The 12774-nt window shown below is 36.7% G+C and overlaps 1 protein-coding gene across 5 annotated transcripts in view; it reads left to right on the forward strand.

Annotated features, from left to right (window-relative positions):
• LOC150106430 (armadillo-like helical domain-containing protein 3) overlaps window positions 1-12774 on the forward strand; it is a 352469-nt gene that overhangs the window by 20662 nt on the left and 319033 nt on the right. For all 5 annotated transcript variants that reach the window (XM_090392440.1, XM_090392443.1, XM_090392441.1 and 2 more), the window contains exon 3: window positions 5894-5950. In XM_090392440.1, the coding sequence (XP_090248566.1) occupies window positions 5894-5950 (57 nt within the window). The remainder of the gene's footprint in view (window positions 1-5893; window positions 5951-12774) is intronic.

Genomic DNA, 12774 nt, shown 5'->3' on the forward strand with positions numbered 1-12774 from the left:
GTTTTTTAGAATATTCTCTTATTTTGGCCAGGTCTAAACATCAGAAATAATGATGTATGTGAGAGATCGGGTGATTGATGAGTTCGACCAGTATACATTATAAATGGAATGAAGACAGCACTAGGAATTAATTAATGTGTAAGAATTAGTTTCCCCATATATAAGGAATTTCACATAATATTATTTATTGAAGTTGGGTTTGGTTGGTTTATGATCTCATGTTGATTCTAAAAAAAAATAAAATACAATAAAAAAAATATTATAATAATAAAGTCCTGTTTATGCTTACTGCACTGAAGCACCAGTCTTTCTGTTTGATTCTGCAGTGTTTTTCAAGACATATGTTGACAAACTTCCACAAACATGGAACTTTGTATACATTTGGATTAAAGGGAGTTGATCTTTAGGAGAGCTGATAAGAGTAACCAGCTTGGTATGGGGTTTGAAAACAGTGGAGGAATTTGATTTTTTTAATTTAAGTCCTAGCTATTTTTTCTGAACTATTGTGAATGTAAAGAATGGTAATAAGATGTAACACTCAAAAATGGACAATGGTGATATCTAAATGGTATCCCAGAAATGGAAAGATAGTTACAGGAAGACCAAAGAGATGGTGGGAAGATGAGGATGAGACTTGGGCTGGAATTCAGTGGCATAGAAAAGCTCAGGATAGAAATGAATGGAGAACTTTAGATGAAGCATTCCTCCAGCAAGGGACAGAAAATTGTTGAGGAATAATAGCATTGCTATCATCTATATTTTGAGATAGAGGTAGGGCAGGGGAAGGAACAAGTATTTTGTTTTGTTAGAATTGTAGTCATTCTAAATACGAAGGTGTTGACACATTCATTTGAGGGAAGCCTAGTTAGAGCAGAGCAGAGCTCTTATACTCCTCCATTGTAAGGACCATTTTAGTCACTTAATTTACCTGTTATATATTTCTATGAACATACTCATCAAAGTTGCACTCATCAGTCCATTCCACACACTTGTCTCTTACCATGAAAAAAACCTGTACCTCACTTACTTTCCAGCCATAATCTTGCTGGTTTCCAGGGATGATACCAAGTTCTGCCTACACCAGCCATAAGCTGCAAAGTCCCACTTATCTTATATCTTACTAATTTGTGAATTTTTGTCATATATCTTCTCATCTGTTTATTCCTCACTATTATCTTGGTCACTTGCCTCTTCTCAGCTGTCTCCCCATCTATTTGGAATCAGATGATATATCTGTACAAGCCTTGTAAAGTGGAAGAGTGACTTATTTTCTCACAAGCTAGCATTTTCTCTTTGACAGTGCAGTCAACCATGTGGTCCCTAAACTTTAACTTGCTATTCGTTATAATTCCTAAGTTTCTAGCTTCATTGACTACTTGCAACAAATTCGATCCATCTCAGTATTCTGCCAAACGTAAAGGACCTGATTTCTGATATCCTTGCATTTCCTGAAGCTTTCCTGTTTTTCAAGCATCTCAGCACCAACTTTGGCCTATCCTATTTACAGTGTTTATTAGAACCTGGCTTACATGAGAGATTAAACAAATAGTTACATGGTTCTTGCAGTCCTTCATTCCATTCTTATGCAGTAGTTGAATATTGATTTCTTCCAGTCTCTAAGCCATACTCCTGTCTCCCATGTCCTTATAATGAATTTATGAAACTCATCTCCATTCCTCGTGGCCTTAATTAACTATGCCTAGATTACATTTGTCTAAGTGGAGGTGGTTTCAACTCAAGATTCCCATCAGCAGAGGTTTCTTCCAAATTTTTGTCATCCACCCTCTCTCTGTTGGACAGTTCCTCATGGTACTTTTTCCATTTTTTGATCTCATGTCCTTCCATTAGTACTGTCTCATACCTGTCCTTGAGAATATTCAATTTGTGCACAGTTAAATTTGTGCTAAGTTCATGAACTAACCTAAACATCCTTTTGTAATTGTGCCTCCTCATCTGGTACTATTTTTTTATATTTCGTAGCATAAAAGTTGTCCTTGTTGTGCCTTATGTGTTTTTCTGACTTCTGCACATGATCTCATATTTGTCGATCCCTCTGTCTCTGTTTCTCTATCTTTTTATTTTGATCAGATCCCATTTGAATTCCATGGATCCCTTGCTCTTCTAAATGGGTCTAAGTATTTCTTGGCTGTATCCTGTATTACAGTAAATATCTACAATTTATATGACCTTTCTGCTATCAGAACGGCAAGTTCTAATAATCGAAGTGTTGGATAATTGAAGTACAGTTAAATGGTGCTCTACCAGAAGTCAATTTACATGCAAGGGTCGGTTAATTGAAGGGTTGTTGTTTTTGAAGGTTAAACAAATGGTAGATATCTATATATCTCTGACTCTTTTCCAAGCATTTCAAGTGTATCCCCCACATAAGTCTCCAAAAGCCCATCCAATCTTTTGATGTTTCTTCTGTGAATCTTTTGGGTATTATTCTGATATCCAGTCTAGTGGGATGGACTGCCTTGAGAGGTTTTGGAATTAGTCTTACTCTGGCCGTTACTGTTTGGTTTGTGCCTAGGTCTGCACTGGACACAAACCAACCAGTAACGGCCAGAGTAAGACTAATTCCAAAACCTCTCAAGGCAGTCCATCCCACTGGACTGGATATCAGAATAATACCCAAAAGATTCACAGAAGAAACATCAAAAGATTGGATGGGCTTTTGGAGACTTATGTGGAAGACATGTGCTTATCTTCTTCTGATGCCTTAACTTATCGATGTTTGATGTCCAAGTACAGGTACATTGTGGCGACTTCTGGAAGCAAGTATTAGTAATAACTAGCCTCTTAATATAGACAACTTCTAACAGTCTTTTACCACAGTTGTTGCATTTCTCCAGTTAGGCCTGCTACTTGTAGGCCTAATTGTCGTACTCTTTTTCACTATTGGAATGGCCTCTTAGAATGAAGAGACCATCTCTCCTTGCCAACCAATTCTAAATGGTGTGTAGGTTTTCATAGAACTTCTCACTCTTCATCAGGCCCATGTGGAATGCATAAACTATCATGATTGATACATTGGTTTTATGAATCTTTTTTATAAAAAAAAAAAAGAAGTTATCATATGATTTATGAGCTTGTAACCAAGAATGATCTTGCCCAACTTTTCCTCAGTACTACAGCTGTCACATGGTGCTTTGAATCTCCCCCTAACTGCTCCATTCCATCTAGTCTGTCTAATCCCCAGATGCCAATTCTTTATCTCTCCATCTTTGCAGACAGTGTGATGAGAACCCATCTGAAGCCTCATACATTCCATATGCTTATGTAAAGTTCGCCTCCGAGGTTAATCCCATATCTTCTGTATTATTCATCAGAGTAACATTGACCTATACAGTGAGTACTGTAATATATTGGGTTGGCAAATAAGTTCGTTCGGTTTTTCAGAGTGGAATGAAACAGATTTTATTTAATATATATAATACATACTAGTCAGTTATATGTTGACACTCTTTATCAATGACCTCTTGCCATCTGTCCACCAACTTCATTATGCCGCGTTCATAAAACTTCTGAGGTTTACTGGCGTAAAACTGATCCAGGTGTCTTTTGACAGCCTCCTCATTAGCGAAGGTTTTCCCGTTCATAGAATTCTGCAATGATCGGAATAAGTGGTAATCAGAAGGTGCCAGGTCACATGATATGGAGGATGTGGCAAAAATCCCAGCCGAGACGTAACAATTTACTCCAGGTTGTTAATGATGTGTGGGGTCTAACGTTGTTGTTTTGAAAGACAACTCCTTTCCAGTTTGCCAATTCAGGACGTTTTGTGCTAATTGCACGGGCCATTCGTGTTAACTGTGAGCAATAGACAGTTGAATCAATCGTTCTGCATGACAGTAACACCTCGTAGTGGACAACACCTTTATAATCCCACCACACACACAGAGAGCATGATCTTCTTTGGGTGCAATCCCACTTTCAAGGTTGTTTGCGGCGGTTCACTCTTGTGGCCTTATGATCTTTTATGTACCACGTTATCGTACACGACCCATTTTTCATCTCCCGTAATCATCTGCTTCAAAAATGGGTCGTTTTCTTGCGACGTCGCAGCAAATCACAGATGGATATGCGAGCAGTCATATTGGCCTCAGTCAATTCATGCGGCACCCAAACAGAGTTTTGAAACATATCCTAGCTTGTGCAAATCGTTTTCAACGCTTGTATGGGATATGTTGGGTACTGCAGCAATCTCCTGCACTGTTTGTGACAGATTTTTGTCAATGACATCCTTCACAACACTCGAATCAACCTCGGTCGGCAACCTGCACGAGGCTCATCATTGACGTCGAAATCTCCAGAACGGAATTTGGCAAACCACTTTTGGCATATGCGTTCTGTTAAGGCACCATCGGCATATACGCTGCATATTTTTTTATGGGCCTCCACAGCTCGTTTGCCTTTTTTGAAATAAAAAAGCAAAATATGCTGGTAATGCACGTTATTTCCTTCCATTTCTAAAAACATGTTACACACACGCAACCGAATTAGTAGGCCGAACGAAAATTCACTGAAAGGTTATGTGAAATGTCGCCTTTCAACTGCGCAATTGCGTTGAAAGGTGACATTTCACAGGTAGCGACAGGCAAAGCGGCATACACTTGTACTAACACATAAATCGAACAAACTTATTTGCCAAACCAATATTTCCAGCATGTTCCCTTTGCCTAAATCCCAAATGTGGCTCCATTTATTCTGAGCTGTAGCTGATGCAACATAAGATTTCTTATACGACATAAGTCATGTTAGGTATTATAATACAAATATAATGGCTTCACTATTTTATCTCAGTTACCAAGGCATCTTTGGTGATATAATACGAGAATTGTAATGTGCACACAAGCATATGCAAGTTAACCTTGCTCCTGTAACTTCATTCACTCTCAGTTCCAGATGCCTGGAAAGTTCCTTTTACGTGTACATTGGTTTATTATGGACAAACTGGATAAGCTCTCAATGTCCATCTTGAAGAACATAAGAATTACATTTGTTTTCATTGTCTGTGCCAGACCTCAAGTCTAGCAGAGTGTGCATTAAACACTGTGGACAGAATCAAATGGAAAAAGGCCTCAGTAAATATTTTTTTCTTTTTGCTTTACTGCAGTAAATATAAAGAGGTGAGACTTTTCTGTGCAATCAGCAGATCTTAAAAACCAACCCAACCCAACCCAACTCAAATAAATATTGTACGAAAATTCCTAAGATGTGGAAACTAATTCTGAGATATCTTGCCCATAGATGGTACCCTCATAGGGCTTTAGGCTTATAGTTGAATCACTTGCACTTGCTCTTGTGTTGCTTATGTGCATGTTACAATTCTTATGTTGTATCCTTGAAGATGTTTGTGTGTGTGTGTGTGTGTGAGAGAGAGAGAGAGTTGAAATATTGGAATCAAACTTTTATTTTTTTAACCACCATACCAGCCATCATCTGTATATGTGTATATTGATGCAAAATAACCATTAAAAGAACATGGATATAAAGCTTAAAATGTTTGCTATAATCACTTGCTTTTGTTTTGCTTGTGTGATGAAATATTGGAGTTGTTAAACTTTTGTTTAATCACTATACCAGCCATAACATGTATGCATGTCAGTCAGAACATTTGCAAAGTGTCCATTGAAATTGAAATAGCATGAATTCAAAGTATAAAATGTTGGTTATATTTCATTTGAATGGTCATTCATTAATGAAATAGGTGGTTAATTCATTCCTGGTGCTGTCTTCATTCGATTAAACTACAAAATGAACAGTGCATATTTAGATATAAATATCATCCTTATGATATTATCAACTTTCAGACATTTCAATATCTGTTAGAATTTTTGTAACAAATAGAATTTAATTGAATTTTACATTTTTTTTTCTCCCATTTCAGAGAGAAGATCCATCCCCAGGGAATCCCAACTTCTGGGATGAATTTTTTCTTCTTAGAGTATGTTAATATATGTTTATTCTGATGTTTGTATATATAATTCTGTTTATATATATATATATATATATATATATATATCTCTGCAAGCCAAAATCCACAGAATGGAACTTTTCTCAACTCACTTCAGGCTTCTGGTAATCAGGATGGTGGTTTTACACATGTCATTGAAGGTTATCATCATTTAACGACATTCATTAATATGTAGGATTCAAATTTGTTGGTTGGAGAGCTGTTGTGCTATTCACTTGAGCAACTAGGCCAGCAGATATTTAACAGGCATTTTTAAATCCTGTTATAGTCATAAGAGGGATGTGGGACTTTTAGGAAAATGTGATGCCTTTATTCCTTACCTCTTCTCTCCATATGAATTTGTGCACATTTTTATGTTGGAACATTGTGTTAGTAATAACTAGTCCATATCCTGAGCAGAAATCTAACAGGTATTTGCCATTATTATTAGCTTTGCTCTTCTCTCCAAATTTTCCCAAAATATTTTTGTATGTCTGACAATCATTTCCTACTCTGCTATTTAGATCCCCAACAAGGACCAATTTTTCATTGTGTCAGTTGCTTTCTCTAAAGTCTCAAAAAATTCCTCCACATCTACCATAGTAGAGCCTTCTGTGGGACCATAGGCACAAATAAGTCTCAGTGTCCAGTTCCCCATTCTGATATTTGCCCATATCACTCTACTTGAGACTACCTGCCATTCAAGAAGATTAGCCTCATATTTTGTGCTGACTACTATGGCTACATCTTCTTTTCCTTGATTGTTATTGCCTGAATATAACATTTTGTATTTACTGCTCAGAAAGATTTCACCAGTTTTTGTCTTTTTGTTTCAGTCACCTCTATTATGTCAATCTGGTACTTATCTAATTCCTCAGCTAGCTCCATTTCTTTGCCATTCAGACTTTTTATGTTGATAGTACCAATCTTGAACTGTGGTGATATTGAGTTGAGGTGTGTTTTAAGATTTGTTCCAGTAGCTGATTTTTCACTGTTTTGCCCTGGTTCCTTGCCGAAAACAACGGGGGCCTTGTTTAATCAGGCGATGCCCCAACCGGCATGAAATTCTGTCATGTTGTGCCATCATTTTATATTTTGGTTTAAGCCAATAAGAATACAGTTTGGTTGGCTAAATCCCAAACTGCCAGCCCATCCTTGTTCGTTCAGTATCCAGGTAGATACCTAACAGGGTGCACCATGAGAAGGTGAGGATTGGACATTAGCTCAGAAGCCCTGAGCTAATGTCCCAAGACTATTTATTCAAATGACACAGCCATTGAAACCGAGGGTACCTTTGCAATAGTTTTTTAGCCATTGCTACGACCCTTATAAAATATATGAAATTCTGTATGCATCCCATCTTTCTTGCATCTAACACACAAGCTTATATCCAAGTAACTACCCAACAGGGTGCACCACGAGAAGGTGAGGATTGGATATTAGGTCAGAAGTCCTGGTCGGTTCTCTGCATTCCTTTAAAGGCTATGTGGAGGTCTCCTCTCAGTTATACAGCTTTGACCCTTAGGCACCCCCTCTTCAGAGATTCTTCAGTCATCAGAGAACTTAACAATAACCAATCTAGCTACGTTGCTTCCACTTTTGGAAAGCGATCATGGAGTCTTGACCTGGGAGATTGTCAGAAATGTAGATTTTTTTCTTTTAAGAAGGGTGCGGTGATTATGACAAAATCAAAGCTGGTGATTATGACGAGCTTGAGGAGTCAGCTTTCAGCAGTTCCATAGCATAAGAATTTGGATGGGAGATGTGGTGGTGTATGGCAGGTGGACAAGGGGTGTAGTGTTTGAAGAAAGCAGTATCAGAATGTATACCAAGAGTTAGATGGATGAATAGCTTCATTAAGCAAGAGTTGCAGACAAAGAAAAGGTTGTGGACGGATTATAAAAAGAAAGGTGATCAGCATGCCCACGAGCAATACAAATAAGTGACATGTATGGTAAGGAAGGAAGGCTAAAGCTAATTATGAGAGAAAGCTAGTTGGTGAAACAAAAACAAAAAAATTCCTAAAGAGTTCTTTCATTATGTGACAAGTAAAAGAAGGAATGACTATGGAAGCATGACTTCCATAGTCATTCCTCCTTTCCATAGTATAGAACAGGGGCAAATTCTCCACTCTTGCTATGCTTGCTGCACAAGCTCAATTAATGAGCTTGTGCAGCAAGCATAGCAAGCATAATTGAGCTTTGCGTTGTGTATCGAAGGCCGATGCTTGCTCGTCTTGTCAAGCTACCTTGGCTTGCTCGGTTGTGGGAGCTTCCAGGTCCTCACTGTAGCACTGTGATTCATGCACATGGATAAACATTTCCGCTCCCTCCACATCGTCTCACCCTGTTGCTTAAACACAGGCCATACGCAGTCAAAGTAGCTCTAGCCAGTGAGCTTCAGCTAGACTTTACAAGTGTGCTAGATGTTTAAGTGAAGTGAACTACTTTGCAGGGGACTGTGTATGTAAACTGCTGCATTTATTAGTTTTTTGTTGATTTTGTGGCACTAAGATGGATACTGGACAGTCATTAGAAGTATTGTTATTGACAATTTATTAAGAAATCCCTTTTCCCAGAGGAGTGTTCAGGAGAAAAGTGATATTGCAAAGAACGGCAGGCCATGCCTGTCACTGCTCACAAAACTCATCACAAGGAAAAAAACAGAGAATATGTTCGCTCGTTTAGTGAGGGTCAGTACAAGAATACTCACTGGTTAGCGGGATCGAAGAAATTGAATAAACTGTTTTGTTGGCCTTGTCTTCTGTTTTCTGGTGCAAAAGTGGTTTTAGCAACTTAAACACTTTGACATTGTCTATTACCAGGCACAAAAAATCTGCCAACTATATTAAGTGTTTTCCTCAATTAAACAGCTTCAGAAGAACAAAAATTGATCACCAGCTTGATGAACAGAAATGTGTCAGTGATGTACTGCATAATGAAAAGGTGAAAAACAATCGCGTGTTATTGATATCGAATGCTTAATAGATGTTATCCATTACTTATCAAAGCAAGAGCTACCATTTTGTAGTCATGACGGTCCCTGACATCTGCAAATAGAGGAAATTATGTATAACTTCTTGATCTAATAAGTCAGTATGATCCTCTTTTGGCGATTCATTTGAAGTCCTCTATTTTTAGAGGTACATCTTCAGCCATTTAGAATGACTTGATTGCTGCAATTACCTCAGTAGTTATGGAGGTAATAAAGAAAGAGATCAAGCAAACAGACTTTGTGGCACTAATTATGGATGAAACTTCTGCCATCATAAACAAGTTTCAGCTTTTGAATGTTTTTTGTTACATTGACGGCAACAATGAAGTTCATGAAAGATTTCTGGGTTTCACTGATGTGAGCCAAGATCGCTCCCCTGCAGCACTTTTCGAACACGTAAGTGCAGTTCTGAAGGAGTACAAGTGTGAGGAAAAAACTCGTGCCACAGACATATGATGGTGCTGCAGTTTTAGATCAAGCGAGTAGTTTAAACAAACAGATCCAAGAACAGTATCTACGTGTGACTTTCGTGCATTGTTGCAGCCATTTGCTGAATTTAATACTACAGCAATCTGCTTCCAACATCAAAGAGTGTACAGTGTTCTTTCAAACTATGTTGGATCTTACTACTTTCTTCTCAAAGTGTACAAAGAGGACAGCTGCTCTTAAGAAGTTTCTTGAAAGGAAATTGCCCACTGCAGTGCCAACAAGATGGAACTTCACATATTGTGAACACTGTGAAAGAGAATTATGGTATGATAGAGGCATTCTTTCAACACATTTTGGATGCTCCAGATGATTAGGACAGTGACACAGTTTTGAAAGTGCAAGGTTTTTTAACTTTCTTACATAAGTTTAACACTCGATTTTCACTGGTAGTATTTTCAAAGATTTTCTCATTTTCTGATGTTGTCTTTAAAATTTTGCAAACCAAATCTTTAGATATAAGGTATTGTGCCAAAACAATTGAAAATTCTCTTTAAATATTCAGACTATGAAAGAGGAAGGTTTCACGAGTATTTATGACAGTGTTACACATGATATTAATGTTTGTGAAGGGAAACCAAGTCATAAGAGATGTCATATGTGTGATGACTCAGAAGAGTTAAGATTTAAGCATCTTTTCAATGAAATCCTGGACAACATGATGTTACAAATTTAAGAATTGATAATCACAATTCTTAATTGTGATTTTTTGAAAACTACAGAAATAAATTCCCTGATAGTGATGTAACGTATCTGCAGAAAACCTATGGATCATTATTTGATTTAGTTCGCTTAAAGGCTGAACTAAGTGTAATGTATGCATTGTCTGAATTCAAAGACAGAAGCATTTCAGACTTAAGGAATTTCATTAAGGGTCGATAGAAAACTCTAAGACATCATTGTACAGGTAATATTTAATGTTAACTTGATATACCTCCATCCTGAATGACAACGCAATTAAGAGTGAATCATGGGAACATTGACATGAATAGGACCTGTAAGATGGAGCAAGGCATGAAAATAGTTATGGAGGCCAATCAAGTAGGCCAAAATGATGTGTTTACCAATAAACGGATGTCGGTGGTTCCTGCCCGGCCGGTGCAGTGGGAGCGAGATTGCAACATGTGCGCGGTTGCTTATTTACTTATACTTGCACGTATTCGATTCCAGTCTCATTTTTGCGCATCGACATACAAGTGAGCATTAATGTTCTAAAATTCATCAACATACATATTATAATTCAATCGTTATTCATTCACGAACTAAACTTCTCTACGTTGAAGAATTGAGCAGGACTGGTAGTTTTATAAATTCTATAGAAATATGTGAGTAGGTATATTATTTAGACTTATTACTTTTGCTGACTGACTTCAATTTTAATTATTTTGTTACAACCCCAGTAACCACAATGGCAGCTTCAGATTCTAAAAAGAAATGCAGACAATATTCGTTACAATATTTGAAACTTGGGTTTATTGCTTCATTAAGAAACGAAACGAGGCCTATGTGTCTTCTTTGTGAAAAAACTTTTAGTAACGATGCAATGAAACCAGCAAAAATAAAAGATCATCTTCATAGACTCCATCCCGATAAGAAAGATAAAGATCTTGACTATTTTTCTTGGCTAAAGAGCTGAAAGAGAAATACACACATCAACCAACTATAAATTCATTGATGAAAGTACCTGCCGAAGCTGACAATAAACAAGGATTAACAGCCTCCTACAATATTTCTTTTAATATAGCAAAAAAAAGAAAACCATATACAATTGGAGTACATTGTTATACCCGCATTCAAAGAAGTAATTGAAACCATAATGAAAAAAGATTCTGGCCCTGTTTTAAAATGCTTACCATTGAGTGCGAATACCGTGAAAAGACATGTTGGTGAAATGGCTGAAGATGTAGAAAAAACTGTAGTATCAGGACTCAAAAATAGTAAGTTCTCCATCCAACTTGATGAATCTACATTCGATAGTTCTTCTATTCTTATGGCTTATGTAAGATATAGTAAAACCAAACATCAAATTATTGACGAATTTTTATTTGCAAAATATCTTGAAAGTGATGGAATGGGGTCGACAATTTTTCAGCGATTGCAGGAATATTTAAATAAGTATGATATTCCATTTACTAATATAACAGCAGTAGCCACAGATGGCGCACCTGCAATGGTGGGCCGAGGTTTCGCTGCCTTTCTGAAAGAAAAAGTTCAAAGTGTACATACTATTCACTGTGTGTTGCACCGAAACCATTTGGTGGCAAAAACTCTCAGCATGATACTCTAAGAGTTTGTATTAAATCTGTTAATCAAATTAGGGCTCATCGTCTTAAATTGCGATTGTAAGAAACTCTAGGGTTGAGTCGAACAATTCAAAAAATGAAGTATCAAACCAAATTACTCTTACATACTGAAGTAAGATGGTTGTCTAGAGGTGCAAGTCTACAAAGATTTGCTGAGTTGTTTGGCTCAACCCTAGAGTTTCTTACAGATGTTAATTTGTTTTTGAGTGATGAACTGAAGAGAAATAAGAATCATATTTTCTACTTGGCAGACTTATTTTCAAAATTTGATGACATACAGACCCGTCTACAAGGTAAAGATGTCCCGATGATTCAAGCTCGGACAATTCTTTTAGGCTTCCAAGCTAAATTAGCCTTATTTAAATCATCATTGCTATGAAAAGATTTTCAGTACTTTTCGAATCTACGACAATTGGAAGTAAAAGATGAAGACTTAGAAATATACACAAAACATCTTCCAAATTTGAGCGATGATTTTAAATTGCGTTTTGCAGATTTTGAAAACATGCACATTCCAGATTGGGTTATCATGCCATTTTCTGCAGATATTGAAAATATCGAAATGTAACTTACAAGATGAACTTATTGAATTGTCAGTTGATCTTGAAGCTAAGACGCTTTTTAAAAATAGGACTTTAAGTTACTTTTGGACAAATATAAATGTTAGAAAAATATCCAAAACTTCCTGAAGTGGTACTCCCCTTTTTGCTTGCATTTCCAAGTTCATACATGAGTGAAGCTGGTTTCAGCAATGTTAATTCCATTTTAACAAAACGAAGAAATAAGCTAGATATAGAATTCCATGGAAATTTAAGGCTGAAACTTACTAATTTTGAACCCAACATTGCTAATCTTGTCAAGAGTCATATTGACAAGATTAGTTCCTTCACATTGAACAATGTTAGTAAATTGTATACTAAGTTAATAAAAGTCTTATTTTCATATATATAAGTAAGATTGTATTATTGTAATTTTGTTATCTAATTAAATTTTATATTTTATATATTATTTATCCCTTCTATCAAATATGTA

Source organism: Typopeltis vanoorti, chromosome 5, assembly GCF_054136105.1.
Source record: "Typopeltis vanoorti isolate ZY-2024b chromosome 5, IOZ_Tvanoo_1.0, whole genome shotgun sequence".
Taxonomy (NCBI): Eukaryota; Metazoa; Arthropoda; class Arachnida; order Uropygi; family Thelyphonidae; genus Typopeltis; species Typopeltis vanoorti.